Below are 19,107 nucleotides of genomic sequence, written 5' to 3'. Positions count from 1 at the left end.
GGGTACAGAGTTATACATTGCTATTAAAACCTCTGTGGTCTCCGTTGTGCCTGTTGCCTGCAGCTAAGAAAAAGTAGTCATTGTTTTCGTTAGGCTTTCTTCACTCTAAATATTTCCAACCGTCCGCGAACACACCCTTTTTGACCTATGAAGGATCCGTAAAATCTCGCGATAGGCTCAGCTCGCGAGCAAACTGTCATGGCTGCGCCTATCTACAATCACAGGCTTCTACTCTAAGGTGAGTGGAGGACGAACTTAAGCGGAACAGTTGCTTGTACTACGCTTTAGACTTCTTGCCTTTCGGAGAAAGTTGCCCGGGAAGTAAGTTGAGGGAGGTGGGTTCATACTAAAAGGTCCGGCTCCGGAAGCACGGACTTACCACACCGGTTCTGAGACCTGGTGAGACTGGTTGCATCTCTATCCCAAACTCAGGCATCACGTGCAAGCATCACTTTAGTTTGCGGCTTCCTCCCCTGAACCGTTCTGCTTGTCCAAGTCCATATTTTAACAGTTCGTGTTTCAGTTCAGTTCAGTCGCTCAGTCGTGTCCGACTCTTTGCGACCCCATGAATCGCAGCACGCCAGGCCTCCTTGTCCATCACCAATTCCCGGAGTTCTCTCAAACTCATGTCCATCGAGTCGGTGATGCCATCCAGCCATCTCATCCTCCCCTTCTCCTGCCCCCAATCCCTCCCAGCATCAGGGTCTTTTCCAATGAGTCAACTCTTGGCATGAGGTGGCCAAAGTATTGGAGCTTCAGCATCAGTCCTTCCAATGAACGCCCAGGACTGATCTCCTTTAGGATGGACTGGGTGGATCTCCTTGCAGTCCAAGGGACTCTCAAGAGTCTTCTCCAATACCAAATCCTCGGGTTGAAAAGTATCCATCAAGGTTAACCCCTTAATTTTTATTGCCGAAATCTCTGTAAAATCTCTTACTGCAAAGAAAGCTTTATATGAAAACTTTCCCGTTAGAGATCCACTTCTTCTTCTTTTTTTTAAGCCTTATTTATGCATACACTACTTGCAAAGTAACCTTGCTCCTTTAAGACTGTGTATACACATTGCAGTAGAAGTGGAATAAGCCCGTATTTGGTACCCTTCTAAGGTAAATCTTAATGTCTCCCTAGGTCCCCACTTTAGTCTCTGTTAAATGGATTTTATATTTTTAAGTAGAAATTTTACTCTAATTTTTATTTCTCTTATAACCCCTTCCCCTGCAGGAAAACGACGGCAGGCATGAGTTTTTTTCCATACGTAGAAGCGACGTGTGTGTCATCTTGATAACTTTAAAGTCTTTTGAAAGTATTTCAGTAACTAGAAGATGAATAACAGAACAGGTTCCTTTTTATGGAACCTCAGACAACTCAGTACTTTAGTTCCAACAGGCAGAACTGTGAGACTGTATCCTTTGGCTTTTTGCAGACCAAATATTGCTTATTCAAACTGGAACCGAAGAAACCTCTTAAATACCTTTGATAATAAAATGCAATCATCTATTAGATATCTCTTTCAGGATGCTTTAATTTTTAAATTAGGAGGTGATGGCTGTCAAACAAAGGGCATAAGCACAGTAACAGTCTTTACAGTTGACAAACTACTTTGTCCTAGAAGACTGTCCTTGGATTCAAAACACTTTCTTGCCTCTGATAATGAACTGAAGAAAAGCTTTCATCAGGAGGCCTCTGAGGAAGATGTTCTCACCAAGAGAAGAAAACCAACCCTGATCAACAGTAGAAAACTGTCTCAGGAGTGTAATTCCCTGAGTGATGTGTTAGACATATTTTCAAAAGCACCTACATTTCCTAGTAGTAACTATTTCTCAGCCATGTGGACAGTTGCCAAACGGATGTCCGAGGACCAGAAGCGCTTTGAAAAACAATTGATGTTTAACCACCCTGCGTTTAGCCAGCTGTGTGAACAAGTTATGAGAGAAGCCAAGATCATGTATTTTGACAACCTGCTGTTTAGTCTTCATGCTATAGTGAAGCTTGGGATTCCTCAGAACACACTGCTCGTACAGACTTTGCTGAGGGTGGTCCAGGTAAAATCAAAAGGAGGTGTAAATAAACTCGGTTTAGCAAATCTTGAAAGAATGATAGGAAGTAGACATATAGCCTCCTTGAATGAAACTTATCGTTGGAATGGTAGTTTACATTTGTTTCTGCATAGATACTAATATTCTATGGTTTAGACACCTTAAGTTAGCAAGATCTTCCTTTTGCTTTAGAAGTTTATGAACACTTGCCCAATTTTTCCTCTCCGGAGTTGAGTAATAGTGAATAAGCTAAAGTGGGAAGAGATACAAAATATACAAGAACAGGTTGTGTAGTTGAAAGGAGGAGAGAAGGGAAGGGAAGGGAGCTAGTATTTATTGACTACCTGTACCTTTTACTTGTGTTGTCCTGTTTAATCTTCATAATAGCCCTGTGAGGTTGGTGTTACTCTAGCAGATGAAGAAAGAGATTTGGTTATGTTAAGCAACTTGGCTAAAGTCACAACTGCTGAATTTATTCATGCAGTAAATGTTCATTGGCTGTCAACTGTGGATTAATTATTACACTTGTTACTAGGGATGTAAAGATATGGAAAACATAATTCCTGCCCTTGTAGCGGGGATAACAGATACTTTGTTCAGTTCAGTTCAGTCGCTCAGTCGTGTCCAACTCTTTGCGACCCCGTGAACTGCAGCATGCCAGGCCTCCCTGTCCATCACCAACTCCCGGAGTTTACTCAAACATCCATCGAGTCGGTGATGCCATCCAGCCATCTCATCCTCTGTTGTCCCCTTCTCCTCCTGCCCCCAATCCCTCCAATTACAAAAATAACCAATATTCATTCATACATTTACAACATTGTAGGCACTATGATATTGTAGCATTGATCATTGGAAATACAATTACAAAATAAGGGCCACATAGAGCTTTTCTTGCAATGAAAGAAAAATATACACAGTGTGTAACCAGGGGCTTCAAGCCTATTTGGGAGAATGCCTTCATGATGGGAAGAGGTGATGGTGGGGGTGGGGGGAGAAGGATACAAGATTACTGTTTGAAGCAGTGATATGTACAGAGTTTGAAAGGAGGATTGTCTCACATAATTCTCAATGTAGCTTGTAAAAGTAGTTATTGTTACTTTCTTCTTCCTTATTAGGAAATTTAGGCTTAGAGAGGTTATATAGCTTGCCCAAGGCCACATATTTGTTAATGTCACCATTTGTAGGTATTTGATAAATATTTGCTGGTTTAATGAACAAACACCTTGTCATAGTAGAGCTAAAATTCAAGCCCAGTAGGAGATGATGTCTAGGCTGGGTGCAAGAGATGGTGTTTCAAGTAGAGAAGACTGTATGTTCAAATCCTGGAGAAAAGTTTGGGGAGCTGAAAGTAGTTCACTGTGGCTGGAAGTACAGATTATTGGGGTTATGAGTTTGAGGGAATTGGTAGGAAATTGTGCCTGTGGTTGTCAAGGAGGAGGGGTTGGTGTCATGACAAGGCATGAGGTTGGGGAGAAAAAGAGGTTGAATCAGAGAGAGCCTTTTATGCTTGGCTAAGGAGTTTGCCTTTATGGTATAGGCAGTGGGGATCCACTGAAGTATTTTAAGCAAAGGTCAAGCTGCTCCAGTTAGTATTTAGATCACTCTGAGTGGAAAATATATTGGAAAAAGAATGAAATTGGATGGGGAAACCACTTTTAGTTTCAGACAAAGGAGTCAGTGTCCTCTTCGATGTCACTGAAATGACACCAGGTTGGCCAAGGGAAAGAATAGTTCCTTTAAGTAATTGTTTACCTCTTAAGAGTGGGCTCTTCAGACTTCGAAACTCAATGATCATAATTAAATAATTTTTTTTAAAGATAGGAATTTCCTGAGGATAATCTGACATGTATCTTATCTTACTATAGAATTCAAGGATTGAGTTTATAGATCTTTGAGAGTTTTTAACTTTAACATTACTGTGATTTCCATATGTTTTCAACCAGGAACTAATTTGTATTGTGTGTGTTTGTTTAAACTGCAGAATATCTGTGTTTTTTGGTAGACTCTGTTCCCTATATAGTTACTTAAAAGTAATTGTAGTAAGTCACTTTACCTGGTCAGTGATTCTCTAAATGAATTTTGGACAGGTATTCCCATCATCATAGTATCTGCATTGGAGAGATATGAACAGTGGGTATTTGGGGTCAGATTATCGGTACATATAATTGTATCTCACTAACATGGGAAAGTTGCAGAGACCTTTTAGCTAGGTATGAACTATATCGTCAGTGAATCTTGCCCTTCCAACAGCCAGGTGGTCTTTTCTTTTACAGGAGATATTGATGGAATGCTATAATGGAAACCCTCTCGTGGGAATGAGACCTTTTTTTCCTTCCAGCAGTATCCATTTCTTCTCATTATCTGGTTCTGACTTGAGGCTTTGTGGCTTGTTGGTCATGTAATTTTAGCAAAAGAGCATACATCTTTCAGGTGTGATTACAAGTACTTTTGTTAGGTGTATAGACTAGTTGTGATTAAATTGTCAAGCACTAGGTGAGCTGTGCTATTACTGTTCACTTTCTAAATTAGGTCATTTCTGGAACTAAATTAATACCCTGATTCAAAGGGTTTGAAAGAAGGATCCAGGGAGCCTGGGTTACTCTTGAGATCCAGATAGTGGTGGTAAAATGTGACAGCAGATGTGAATTAGAAAGTTCACAACTGAGGTTGCAGTTTGGTACTCAGGAAAGAATATAGGGAAATTGTAAGCACAGCAATGTAAGATTCATTAGGGGTGGGAAAACTGTCCTATAGCTTATTATTGCACTCATCACCATGATGGCCTTCAGTCTCAAGAAGGGGTAAAAATAATGCTTGATGAAAGTTATTTCAGAAGTGGAGGAATATAATCAATGTCAAATCATTTTCAGTGGTAATTGAAAGTGTAAAGAAATTGTTGATACAAAAAGAATGTGTACAATTATTTGAAAAGTTCACTTACTTATAACTTCTGGTTTTCCAAAGTTGCTTTTTATTGTGGACTGACTGTGAATAATTGGTTTGATACTTAATCCTTTAGTTGAAAGCATCAGTTCAGTGGTTTTGCTTGGGTGAGGTCATCTACTATGAATTCATTACCTATCGTGTTTTTGTGATTACATTTCAATAGGAACGTATCAATGAATGTGATGAGAAATGTCTTTCAGTTTTGTCAACTATCTTAAACACAATGGAGCCATGCAAGAATGTGGATGTTCTTCTGGCAGGAATGCGGTGAGAACTCTCTTACACTTTCTTCAAATGGCTTTCTCTTTTTCTCTTATCTCAAATCAAAAACCAAGATGAAAGTTGACCTTTTTTTTTTTAAGTGGGGGCATGAAAGACTTTGTTGGTGGCGGTGGCAGTTTGGTTGCTAAGTCGTGTCCGACTCTTTGCGACCCCGTGGACTGTAGCCTGCCAGGCTCCTCCATCCATGGGATTCTCCAGGCAAGAATACTGGAATGGGTTGCCATTTCCTTCTCCAGGGGATGTTCCTGACCTGGGAATCGAACCCAGGTCTCCTGCATTGTAGGCAGATTCTTTACCAACTGACCTATGATGGAAGCTGGTCTTTATAGCTTATTAAAGTCCTGACTTTGGAACAGGTGAAGCTAGAAATAATGCTTCTTTCAGGATTCACTATGAAAAAAGTATGGATAACATTAAAATTATCTTAAAACATAGTATTGACAAGGGCTGGGGGAGAACTGATACATGCTCAGTTCATAATGGTTATTTGGGTACTATGTGGAGGTCACGTGACAGTAGCCCAGCTTGAAAAGGAGGTTGAGTTTTTGTAAAATTGACGCACCTAATCTTACGTCATAGGTTTATGAGAATAATTTTTAATTCCCATTTTCATTGACTTTGCATTGGGATGTCTTAATATAATCTCCTGGTATTTGTTTATGCACGAAGATAGCAAAATAATGTGAGAGAAAAGAATGCCAGTCGGGTCCTGGAGCTTTCATTAGCTGTTTACACTCTCGTGGGCAGATATTTCATTTCTTTGGGCTTCATATTCCTTGCCTATAAGTAGGAACTGGACCAAATGACTTTTAAGATTTCTCTTCTGGTTTTAAGATCCTAAGACTGTGGTATTTGTTGTGTTTGATGACAGGATGCTAGTTGATGAGCAAGTTTGGAAAATAAAACATGTCTTCACATTACAAACTGTAATGAGAAGTATTGGAAAAGATGCTCCGATTGGTCTTAAAAGGAAATTGGAGGTAAATACTTTCTGAATTTTCACTATTGTATAAAATTTGAAAAAGATATATATATATATTTTTTTCCTGTGATTTGCTATCATCTCCTAAAGTCAGTTCATTAGGAAGACATTGTTGTGCTTTTGGGTATAACTTTGCTTAAGTGGAATAATAGAAATATTTATGTGTATATGTATTTACATACATTTATATATGTCTGAGTCATTTTGCTCAAACTTTATCCTTTTTTATTTAAATATAAGATTTTAATTTATTTTGCCACAAATGATAAATTAAAGTTTATTTTTCTTTAGATGAAAGCCTTGAAAGAATTAGACCAATTTTCTGTTTTGAATTGCCAGCACATGTTTGCGGTACTGGCCGCCATGAATCACCGTTCTGTTATCCTTCTGAATGAGTGCAGTAAGAGAGTCACAAGTAAGGGGAATTTTTCTTACATGGTCTGTAGCATCTGATCTGTTCTGAACTATATTTGTTTGCTGTTATATGAAAAAATATCTGAAGATATGGTTAGATCTAAAGTTTATTTTTGCCTATAGTTATTGTTTTTTGTTTTTACAAAATACAGTGCTGTTTTTCTAAAGAAAAGTGCTGGGTATATAGTATCTTAAATCTTACAGTCAAAACATTTGGTAATTTTTGTTTGTCTAACTCATTCTTAAAGGTAACATCCATGGGTGTCCTTTTAAAATATTGATCAACATATTGCAGTCTTGCAGGGACCTCCAGTATATTAATATAGACCTTTTTAAAGGAATAGCGGATTATGTGGCTACAACCTTTGACATCTGGAAGCTGAAAAAAGTAAGTATGTTAATAGTTTAGAATAAGTCTCAGAAACTTTCAAGAAATGTATTAACTAATTTATTTGTGAATATACTTCTCTATCATTTTAAAGTGGTTTAGATTCCAAAATATTCCAATGCTAAATTGGTTTGAAAAATTAGCTCCTTACAATTTCTGAGTGTTACCTATTGATACACTGTTCAACGTCTTGATCGTCTTTCTATCCGAAACAAAAATAGTATTGCCAAAGTCTGTTTTTCAAAATATTATATGTTACTTTGGTTGGATACTAAGGATTATTTCTGCCTTTCTATGTTTCCTTTGTTAGATTTAGAATAATAAAGATAGCTAATGTGACAGGCTTAAGCTTTTTGAAGAATAAAATGTCATTACTGTCTTCTATTTATGGAAAGTTTGCTTGGTTCTTCAAGGGTAAGAGCCTTTAAGCTCAGGGCCTGTGTTAATAATAAAACGTCTAAATGAAGCAGCTGGTAAAAACTTCTTTTTATAGTGAAGCAGAGGTAACCATGTTAGATCACTGGCTTAGTTCACTTTGGAGGTTGAGGTGAATATTGTGTTTACTATGGAAATTGATTTTGGAAAGAGAAGTCCTTATTGTAAGAAGGACAAAGAGGGAGATGAAAGGTGAGGTGGAACATTTATTTTAATCATCATTTTTCAGCTCTATTCTCATTTCTAGTATTTAATATTGAACATAGAAATTTTTGAGTTATCTTTTATCTGTTAGAATATAGGAAGCGTCTAGGTTTGGAAAGGAGAGCAATTTGAAATTGACTTGGTCATTTTGAAAAACTTCAGAAGAGCTATATTTAAAGGTAGTTTGCAGAGATTTTGTATGAAAAGCATGTAGGAAAGGATTTATTTTAAATGACATTGGAAATGGGAACCATTGTGTGCTCTGCTTCTCGGCTTATAAAAAGAGGTTGGTTATTAACTTGATATTTTATAAGGAAAAGATAATTATTCCTTTTAAGGGAATATTTTTCAATCAGGACAATTTTGTTGCTATTTAAACTGTTTGAGATCGAAAAGATTGCTGATAACATACTGTAATTCTTAAGAAGTTTTCCCTCAATTCTTTTTTTTTCTTAGGTTCTTTTTCTCCTCATTTTATTTGAAAACTTTGGCTTTCGACCTGTTGGTTTGATGGACTTGTTTATAAAGAAAGCAGCAGATGAATCTGGCTTCTTAAATGTGAAAAGCCTTGTCTGTATTCTTAATGTATATTCTTCTCTCAATCACTTCTACAAATGCCAGACCCACGAGTATGTACTTGTTCCATTTTATTTTTTCTATTGCCACATACCATATTTATATAAAAGATTACAAAGCTCAATGAATTCTTACAAGCAAACCCATCCATGGCCAGAAATAAAACATAATATTCTTTATTTATGAAGTTAAGCAATTTTATCTTTGATAAAGATACGTGCTTTGCTTTTGCTTTTTTGGTGGTGTTCTTTGCAGTGTATTTGATAATTCAGTGTAGGAGACTTCGTTTCAAACTTTTGCCCAACTTATTCCCTTAGCACCCTGGTTTATAGTTCATTTGACCCTAGCTCTTTATCTGGTCCTAAACTACTGCTTTCTGTTCTTTTCATTTTAACTCCAATCATACATTTCTACTAATAAACACAGCATTTCCTTGGACGTCCCAGGCTCTTTCAGACCTCTTCTTTCCACCCAGAACATCTTTCCTTATTCTCTAGATCAGTTAAGTGTTCGTTAAAAACCAGAAACGTATATAACATGTCATTTGTTAGAAGAGTGATTAAAAGTGCAGACCCAGGAGACATCTTGCTTAGGTTTGAATCTTAGCTCTGCCATTCGTTATCTACTTAACTTTGGCAAATTACTTACCTGTACCTCAATTTCTTCATTTGTTAAAATAGGGATGAATAATGACTTATTTCTAATCATACTGGACAATTTAATAATCGTTGTTATGAGGATTAAGTGAGTTAACCTGTGTCAGAATCTTAAGGCAGTGCCTGACACACAGTAATTATTAGATTAAAAAAAATAGATTATAGGTCACAGAGGCCTTGGCGGAATAAACTGTGGCAGTTCTGAGGGTCTCAGTGGCAGGGTTCTCAGGCCATTTCTTTGCCACCAAGTGGCTTGGCTCCCAGGTTATGCAGTGGTTAAGAATCCACCTGCCAATGCAGGAGACGCAAGAGACACGGGTTTGATTCCTGAGTTGGGAAAATCCCCTGGAGTAGGAAATGGCCACCTGCTTTAGTATTCTTGCCTGGAGAATCCCATGGACAGAGGAGCCTGGAGAGCTACAGTTAGCTAAAGAGTTGGACATGGCTGAGCAACTGAGCATGCATGCCCAGCTTGGCTCTATCAGCTTTTTGTCCCTGTGGTTTTTTTTTCTTAAGATCCAGATTTCCAGAAGAGAAAATCTGATTGACCGAGTTTGGGTCACATGCCCGTTTCTTTGGCTTTGGTGATCAAAGAAATGTCGGGCCAAGAAAAGCAGCTGCCCACTGAACCCCCCATTGTTCCAAAAGGACTCACTTCCTATACGTGTCCTGTGCTTTCCCTTATGTCTCCATCAGAGCTCCTGTGCTTGTCGTGTCTTATGTAAATCTCTGGTGGAACTTTGACACATAGCTGCAGTTATTTGTCAATAAACCTCTCTCCACAACTGCAGAGCTTTCTAGCGTCAGACCCAGGTGCCTGTGTTTCTAACATAGCACAAAGCCTGGCACAGAATAAACATAAAATACAGGTTGAAAAGATTCTCCCCAAATTCAGCCTTCCTCTACTACCCACTCTTGGTTTTATTATGAAGCTGGCTCCTATGCGCCTCCTGCCCCTTCTTGACAAATACTCTTAAGATGTGAAAGTGAAAAGTGTGACACTGTTAGTCGCTCAGTCGTGTCCGACTCTTTCGGCCTCATGGATTGCAGCCTACCAGGCTCCTCTGTCCATGGGATTCTGCAGGCAGGAATGCTGGAGTAAGTAGCCCTGTTAAGCTGAGTAGTAGTTAAAACTCCAGAAACAGCCCCATGGATGCCGTAGAATTCAGAGAACAAACACTAAGTAGTTAGGGAGTTTTTCAGCTGACTGTACGTGTCCCAGGAGGTAATTTGGTCCAGTAAAATTGTTATGTTGGAACTAGAGGATGGATAACAAAGGGAACCCTAAGTAGCTACGCACAGGTTAGGAAATTCGACAGAACACAACTGGGAACAGGTCATACTGAAGGGGAGTCACGAATGTGGTACTTGTCTGTCCGCTCTGCTTCCATCTGACTCATTGGTTCTCGGCTGGCAGTGATTTTGCTTCCTAGGGGACGTCTGGCAATACCTGGGGACGTTAGTTTTTGTGTGGTTGGGGAGGTGGGGGGAGAGGGTTATTGTCCAGCCTCTGGTGGGTGCAGGCTGGGGATGCTGCCAGCGTCCTACTGTGCATAAGACAGCACAGCAGCGAAGACTCACCCGGGCCAGACTGTCAGCCGTGCTGAGACTGAGGAGCGGCGGTCTAGTCCTCCACTCCCACCCCAGCAGTTCTCCTTTGGAGAGGTAGGGGTGATAAGAGTAGCTAAGAGATTGAGGTTAATCGATAAGAAATTCCTGAATGTCCGTGAATGTGCAGTTGCCTGAAGTTGGTATTTTGCGGACTATAAATAAAGAAGTTTGTGTTCTCTATCCTTCTTAGGATAGAGGAGGAGGCAGTCATGTATATTGAGAGGAAGGCAATATGATAGGTACCAAATGAGTGCTTTATGGAGGAAGGAGGAAGGAAGATGGCCTCCTAGGATGGAATGGCAGAGGTTTTAGGAGCAGTAACGTGAAGCATTTGGGAAGTGAGTTGACTGGAAGAGATGGATTAGGTAGGAGAGTTGTAGAAAATTTATTGACTTAGCACTTTGTATATCCACACGCTGTTCCTTAATCATTTTATTTATGTTATGGCCTCTGGTAAAGAGAATGTGTTAAATCTAGAATATTCTCCTGGGTTTGAAGCCCCAGGAAGAAAACATTTAACATTTCAACTCTTTGGTTCCAGTGCTTTGGTTTCTTCTCTTTTGGATCTGTGCTTGCCACCCTGCAGATAATCCCGGCTTGTACTTCTGGTCATTAGTGCGCTTCTGGGCTCCAGGCTGTGAATGGTCACTGGAGCTCCCACAGGGTTTCAGCTTCAGTAATTCTGGAACCAGCGCATTCGTGGTTTTCTGTTTGTTTGTTTGTTTACCGTTTGTCAAGTACCATGTCAAGTGGGTTTTTTTAAACCGCTTTGTCTGCTTGTGTGGGCGCTCAGTTGTGCCCGACCCTTTACGACCCGTGGGCTCCTCTGTCTGTGGGACTCTCCAGGCAAGAGTGCTGCAGTGGATTGCCGTCTCCTGCTCCTCTTTATTGAGGTATGAGTTAGCAGCATGTAAAGAGCTGTGCATGTTCAACGTTTACAACGTGGTGAATTTTTAGCTCAATGTTATTCTTGACTCCTTTTCCAGTAACATTCTCCTCTCCCTCTTCTGATTGTGTTTGTTCATTTAGTCAGAACACGTGTACCAGGTGCTCAGGTCCTTCAGACAAAAGTGAGTAAGACATAAGCCTGTTTTGCCAGAAGATTCTGTGTAATGGGTAACGTAGACATCAGTTGGCAATTAAATACAGCACGAACATGGAAGTAGCAGAGTTACAGGTTACCTATACAGGTTACCTAGGTACAGAGGAGGAATGTGCCGGGATGCTAGCCTGGTGAAGTAGACGGTCAGGGTGGATGTCAAGCGTCCTCCCTAGAGGAGATGGTACCTGAGCAGATCTTAAAAGATGGATGCATAGGCGTTAGCCATGGAAAGAGCATCCGGTGTAGAAAGGACTCTATATTCACGTCAGGAGGGAAAGAAACAGCGGAGCACGTGCGGGGAGTGACACAGATTGTGCTGTTGCGGAAGATGAAGTGCGGCAGAAGGAGTGGGAGAGGTGATGACCCCTCGGGCTCCGGGTCAGCCCTTTCCGGCTGCCTCCTCCAGACTCCCATCGGTCTCGCCTTTTCCTCACTGTTGTCTCTAGGACCTGCCACAGCCTTTCGCGTCACCCATCCCCAACCCCCGTGGGCTCTCCCAGTCGGCCTCAGACGTTTCCCTTTATGCCCCGTTCCTCGGGGCTCACTCCCGGGCACACTGGCCTGCTGTGGGCCCCGCCTGTGCCTCACTGGTCACTTGCCACAGCGTGAACGGGACACACTGTCAGGGCGCCCGTTTCTGTGCTTAGTTACAAGTGGTCTTTGCTTTTGCCATCTTTTCTGCTTACTGAAATTCCCCTTATCCCCAAAGCCACCCTATCTACATTCTTCCCTGTACACTATCACAGTACTTTGCATGCACTACTTTTTTTTTCTGGTATAATGAAATATAATCTAGGTCCTAAGAGTCAAACTGACCTGGGTTCAAAGTGCGCCTGGGCCCTTTATTAGCAGTGTCACACTGGGCCATGGCCTCAACTAACCTTGATCTCCCTTCTCTTCATCTCTGCTCACCTGCTTTGTTATCCTGCATAACCTTAGCTGAGGTGGTATGATTAGGCTTATGGTTCTTTCAGCTCAGAGCATTAATAGCAACAGAATTTTAATAGGTTATAAACCTGTAGTGGCATTCCAGGCCTTGTAGATTTACTCAAGGATAAAAGCCTAGCACAGTGGTTAAAAGGCTCTGGACCCTTGGATTTCAGGGCTGTCCCTGCTGCTTCCTGGCTGTGTGCCCTTGGATGACTTACTCGACCTTACTGAGCCTATTTACCCATTTTTATTATGAGGACAATAATAACACCTATCTCATAGAGTCTGAATGGGAATTAAATGAGTTAAAGCCTATAAATATTTGCCCTATGTAAGACATACCATGGCAGCTATCATTTATTGAGTGTATATGTCTGTTATGAGAGTCAGCTGACCTGAAAGATGTGTGAAGACCTAGTGCAAACGCAAGCCTGATGGTTTTATCCACTGAAAGCCGTTGGTTCTGTGACACCTCGCTAGCTCTATCATGATCTTGTCTTCTCTTCATATTTGGAAGCCAAGTTTCCTTTCTGCCCCTCTAGGTTCCTAGAAGTTATGGCCAGTGCTCTGACTGGTAGTCTTCACCACATATCTTCTGAAAACCTGTTAAATGCAGTGTGTTCATTTTGCTGGATGAACCATTTTCCCCTGGCCCTCATTAATCAGCTTCTTCAAAAGGACGTCATTGAAGATCTGCTGACGTCAGGTAGGATGTCAGTGCGCAGTGTGAGTGAAATAAGACAGTGCTGCCAGGCTTCCCGGTGATTCTGAATAGGGGCTTGGTTGCAGCGGTATCAGCTAAACCTTCTGGAGCAGGTGCTCCTAATGAAGGGAACAAAGATGGTGAAGTCAAAGGGCCATGCTTTAAACCAGCAAACCTGTAAAGTAAAGTGAAAGTCACTCAGCTGTGTCCTACTCTTTGTGACCTCACGGACACATGGCTCCTCTGTCCATGGAATTCCAGGCTCCTCTGTCCATGGAATATTGGAGTGGGTAGCCTTCCTCTTCTCCAGGGGATCTTCCCGACCCAGGGATCGAACCCAGGTCTCCCTCATTGCAGCTTTACCAGCTGAGCTACCAGGGAAGCCCAAGAATACTGGAGTGGGTAGCCTATCCCTTCTCCAGTGGATCTTCCCAACTCAGAAATCAAACCAGGGTCTCCTGCATTGCAGGCGGATTCTGGTAAAGAATCTGAGCTTTGAGGGAAATCCCTGTGGAGCCTCCTTTAATGACAGACTCTGCACATAGATGGCAGGAGTAAGAAACACATCGTCATTGTTTTTCTTTATTTATACTTTATGCACCTATACAAAGACTAAATGTTCAAGTTGCTCTTTATGCCATTATCAGAGGTGTTTATACTTCTAATTTTTACATGTCACATTTGAAGCCAAATTAAGTCAACTTTTGCAGCTATAAAGCTTTGCCACTCATGGTCTGTAATGAGGGCACAGCCGTTAGATTAAAAACCAAATAGTTACCAAAATAATGAATTTATTTACTCTTGGAACCAAAATTAACTGTTTACTTTTGGTTTTTACTATTAAAAAAAGAAAAGCAGGGACTTCCCTGGTGGTTCAGTGGTTAAGACTCCACGTCCCCAATGCAGGGGGCCTGGGCTTGATACCTGGTCAGGGAACTAGATCCCACACGCGGCAACTGAGACCTGTTACAGCCAAATAAATAAATATTCTTCTTCCTTTAAAAAAAAAAGGGGAAAGCAGCATCAGGCTTATGCCCATGTTCATTTGCTTCGTCGTGTCTGACTCCTTTGCGACCCCGTGGACTGTAGCCTGCCAGGCTCCTCTGTCCATGGGATTCTCCAGGCAAGAATACTGGAGTGGGTTGCTATATTCTGCTCTGGGGGATCTTCCCGACTCAGGGATCGAACCCAAATCTCTTGGGTCTCCTGCATCGGCAGGTGGATTCTTTACCATTGCGCCACCTGGGAAGCCCATATTTGGGAAACAGGGTTATTTGAAATCCTTTTAAAAACAGTGGAATGAAATTTCAGAGTTGAAGTGTGGAAGAGGAACACTGTGTGCTGATTTTTCAAGCAGTCTAATGTAGGGGAAGCAGCCGTGAGCCCAGGAGACTTGAATTCTAGTTCCAACTTTGCCCTTAATCAGGAGGCTCGTTTTAACATTCTTGAGCATTTCCCCATCAGTTCAGTGAAGAGTGAGGCTAAAGCACCTTGAAAGGTATTTTAAACCTTAAAACCTTATCAGGTACAGGCACAGATCTACACACTGGGAACTTGGGGGGCACAGAGAAATCCCTCCTGATAAGAAGCAAATAATCAGAATTATAGGTACATTAATGCAGTTTCTTTAATGTGACAATATTTTTCTTAACTACACTTTTTTTAGGTGACGTGGAGAGGAATGCTCACAGGCTGCATGTTGTGGCTGCTTGTCTAAAGCTCGATGATGCTCCTCGTCACAAGGACCTGGACTTGGCGCTGCCGCGGTTGCCCCCTGCACCCTCATATCCTCAGCCAAAGGTTGCCGCAGCGCTGAGTGACCTTCTGGGAGAAGGACGCTTCTCTCAAAGTGTACGGTTGCCGCACAATTATTTTATCGGTATGGGACTTTATATGAGTGTCTTCTGTTTGACTTTATATTTTTTTTTCTGACAAAAGGTTAGGGGTTTACTGCGGCAGCTTGTGTGGGGCAGCACTGGCCCTGGAGCTGTTCTAGCTGGGTGTGGATGTTCACTCCCCGGCTTCCGAGTGCCTCTCTCAGCACTCGCCAGCCTCTTTCCTTATGTGTCAAATGGCAGTCATGGTACTACCCACCTCACAGGGTTCCTGTGACCTGCAGGTGAGACCGTACAGGTCACACCCAGACTAGTGTCCGGCACACGTACGCGAGCCCAGCACAGCTTCGCTGTTGCCGTTGCCATTATTGGTAGGAGGAGTAGTAATTTTCAAACAAAAAAACTCACTGAGCAATGTTTGAAAAATTAGTATCAAATTTTTTTTTTTCTTCCAGATTTTGAAATCAGAATGGATAATAACCGGAGCCAAGTGCTTCCATTTTCCGATGTGGATGTGGTGACTGCTACAGATATTCAGAGGTTGTTTACACACACTCATTTGCTGAGCTCTCTGTATTTAAATCTTAATTCTCAAAGACTTCATATTAAATAGCAGTAACAATACAGAGACTTTCTATTTGTGTGGAGCTTGTTATGCACCTAGGGACTTCTCATCCATTAGTCTGCTCCTTGGGTATACATGTAGGCTCTGTGGTTGAAGACCGTGGGTTGGAGTTGGCCATCCATTTAATGAAACAGGCAGTTTTTAAAAATCAGGAGTTAAGGCTAAAGAGTGCACTCAAACAACACTGACATCATTGAAACCATCAGCGCAGTGTGAATTTTTGACGAGATAATGCAATAGTGAACCTAAAGAATTAAGACTTCTACCCAAATAAAATACCCAGTATAAATATTTTGTTTTACCGGTCAAACCTTTCAAAAGGTAGAAAAACTTTAGTTTTTTAATTAAGGTATATTGTATATGGATCACATCATATTGAGGTTAGTTAGAAGTAGTTGCCTCGACTCCCACAGTACAGAAGGTGTCTCTGGGATAAGTTGATGCTGCTCCCCAGGAGCATGTTCTGCCTTGTAAGCAGCTGGGTCAGGTCGTGTTGCACACACCCTGTGTCCACACCCCCTGTTCAGTCAGCCTTTGTGGAATGGCTCTGCGAGGGCCTGCAGGGCGCACACAGCTGAGTCAGGCATGGATCCCGGCCCCAGGCGGCTTACATCCCCTACTGCTTTGTAGGACATAAATACATAGAGAGAGGTACAGAAAAAAGTCTGTAGGGATTCAGACTCTTTTATCTGCCCATCACTTCCCACTCACATGCAGCTCTGTAGCTTTTGCTCCTTTCCAAATCCGTCCAGATTGCCCCTTGGCCATCTTTTCAGCCACTGTCTTCCCTATACGTAGTGCCTACCTGCCCTTAAGAAAAGCCTTTCTCTCTGGCCTCATTGAAAGATCATTTTTCTTTTTCTGGAATTCAGCTGTTCTGGCATAATAATATAATGTAATAGCTCTCAGCCTAAAGTACTGAGAAGAAATGAGAAATCAGTGTTCCTTTAAAGATATAAAATTTCTTTCTCTTTATCTCAGATAACAGCCAGAGTAGTATCACAGGAGACAGTAAGGATACAAATGTCTTTTTCCCCCAATGAACTTAATCTTTCTAAAAGGCTGTGAACAATGAAAAAAAATTTCACCTTCAGTGTTTTTTACACATACAGATATTATCTTTTCAACAGTCTTGTCTATCTCTTCTTTGTTTTTGGTCTCCCCATCCTGGTTTTTAAATGCTTCTCTCTTGGGGAGACAATATGTACAAACAGAGCATTTTCCATTTAGTGTTATCTACACCAGTACTTGTAGTGGCATAAATAATTATATTTAGATCAGAAGTTACCTCTGTATAAGAAAGCCCTAAAATGGGTGCTTTCATATCTGAAAATTTTCCTCATGAATGTAGCCCTTCTTAAAGATGGTTAAGAGACACTGTTTGTATAAAACATCTTCATAAGCTTTTGGTTCCTAAGTGGCCTTCACGTACTGGAATGTCTGCACAGCCAGGTCATAAGGAAGTGAAGGGCTAGCACAGGAGGGAACGGTGAGGAATGTGGTCAGTGGCGGCTCAGCTTTGAAATCTCCAAAGAACAAGCATACAGCAGGGTTGTGCCCAGTCACCTCATTAGTAACTAGTTTGTATTTGTGTTTTCAGAGTAGCTGTACTCTGTGTTCCTAAATCTGCTTACTGTTTGGATTCAACCCACCCCAAAGGATACCTTGCTATGAAAATGCGGCATTTGAAAATAATGGGTTTTCATGTAATCGTGGTAAGAAAAACTGCAAATGAAATCATCTTCAATTACTGATGCTCATTTTGCCAGGAATGTTATGGTTGAAGTTGGTTACTAGGACTAGAGGAACTGCCAGCAGTATTGGAATAAGTGTTTTGCTTATTGTTTTCTTTGAAAAAGAACATTTCTGGTACATGATTTGGTTCCTGCTCAGTTGATTACTAGGGGTTTGATAATTTAATCTTTTTTGTTAAGTGGAAAAATGTAAATAATATGTTTTCCTTTTTAAGAACATGAAACCATATTCAGTTTCTAGGTTATCTTAAATAGGAGAAGAAAAGATGTTGATTAAAGCTTTGTTTTCATGGGTCAGTGTGAGGCCATTAAGGATATTTCTCACTAGAAAATGCTGGAGGGTTGTAAGCGGATATTCTTCCCTCTTTGTGCTTCATTTGATTCTGAACACTACAACTTGAGCAGCCTCAAGGTATCTGTATGGAGTGAGGACCATACAAATAAATTTATATTAATGTTAGGATCGATCTAAATGCCAGTCATTTGGTCCTGCATATAATGTGAAATGTAAACATTTGAATCTTCATTATGATACTTTAGTATCTAAAACTGGATCATGCCTGGATCATCAAGGTTAAGATGGCCCATTTCTCTAATGAGCTAATCTGTAAGACTTTTTTTTTTCATTTTGGCTATTATGTATATTCTAAGGAAGATTATCCCAAAAAAGAAATGTTTGCACCCTTTAGAGGACCTTTAAAGTTTTTTGTAATTTTCACTGTGAGAGCTTTCTTCAACCCTAGTATATATAGTCATAACTAAACTTTTTAAAATGTGCATAAATTGTAAGTGGTTGGCTTGATGTTATTTTAATATCCTTGGGTGTCAAAACTAGCTTTTATTTTATATGTCATCATCTTCTTGCAAACTGATTATTTTCCTCTTTCTTTGGTAAGGTCAATAATTGGGAGGTGGAAAAACTACAGATGAAGGATGCAGTCGCATTTTTGAAGACTAAAATCTATTCACCCAAAGCACTGTCTGCTGCTGATACACATTTGCAAAGCACATGTTAAAGTAAAAAGCAACCTTTTAATGTTTTGAGACCTGAATTTGTAAAAATAACTTTAATAAAGACTATAATTCAGTTGTTGATGTAATTTACGTGACTGCTCACCATAATACAAAGTGTTATTTCAGTTCACTGTTAAAATTAGTGTTAAGAATGAAAGAAATGTTGTTACTGGCACTTTAGAATATGCTGAGAAAATTCCAGAAGGGTCATCTTTGCAGTAGTACCTATTCTTTCCAGTACGCAAATACCCTACAGATTCATGAGCTGTAGATTTTACTGTTTCTCATTAGCTTTGATGCATTAGAAACTGATTTCTTGGCTGTGATGGGTTGCAGGTAGTTTGGTGTGGGCAGTCCTCAGCTTGGAGTCTAAGCTGTTTTAGGACTCAGTTGTGGACAGCATTTTCAAGCACTGGCCACAAAGCAATTGGACTAGGTTCTCAAGTTAAAAATGTATAAAAATTAAGGAGGTGGCTTGTTAAAAATGAGTGAGTATCGGGCATCTGCAGTTGTAACAAGCATTCTAGGTGGAAGTAGTTTGTGGACCAAACTAAGAGAAACAGAGATGAGATAACACAGAGATGGCAAGGAGTCCAAATTCCTTAAGATTGATA

The 19,107-nt window shown here is 40.7% G+C and overlaps 1 protein-coding gene across 1 annotated transcript; it reads left to right on the top strand.

Annotated features, from left to right (window-relative positions):
- Positions 1–95: 95 nt before the first annotated feature.
- FASTKD2 (FAST kinase domains 2) lies at positions 96–18,579 on the top strand. Its single transcript, XM_043910254.1, has 12 exons — positions 96–238; positions 1,222–2,042; positions 5,146–5,249; positions 6,136–6,244; positions 6,538–6,661; positions 6,909–7,048; positions 8,144–8,316; positions 13,105–13,268; positions 14,932–15,144; positions 15,556–15,640; positions 17,326–17,440; positions 18,376–18,579. Exons 2-12 carry the CDS (start codon positions 1,323–1,325, stop codon positions 18,493–18,495), a joined length of 2,067 nt encoding a protein of 688 aa, XP_043766189.1. The 5' UTR covers positions 96–238; positions 1,222–1,322; the 3' UTR covers positions 18,496–18,579.
- The last annotated feature ends 528 nt before the right edge of the window (positions 18,580–19,107 follow it).

This window comes from Cervus elaphus, chromosome 8, assembly GCF_910594005.1.
Source record: "Cervus elaphus chromosome 8, mCerEla1.1, whole genome shotgun sequence".
Taxonomy (NCBI): Eukaryota; Metazoa; Chordata; class Mammalia; order Artiodactyla; family Cervidae; genus Cervus; species Cervus elaphus.
Note: the sequence above shows the minus strand (reverse complement) of the source record. Positions and strands in the feature narration are given on the sequence as shown.

Bases quoted from the DNA above. Each gene is read 5' to 3' on its own strand.
- FASTKD2 (XM_043910254.1), top strand. From the start codon at position 1,323: ATGAATAACAGAACAGGTTCCTTTTTATGGAACCTCAGACAACTCAGT. The intron at 7,049-8,143 runs GTAAGTATGTTA...TTTTTTTCTTAG, and splicing joins ACATCTGGAAGCTGAAAAAA to GTTCTTTTTCTCCTCATTTT. The intron at 17,441-18,375 runs GTAAGAAAAACT...TTCTTTGGTAAG, and splicing joins TGGGTTTTCATGTAATCGTG to GTCAATAATTGGGAGGTGGA.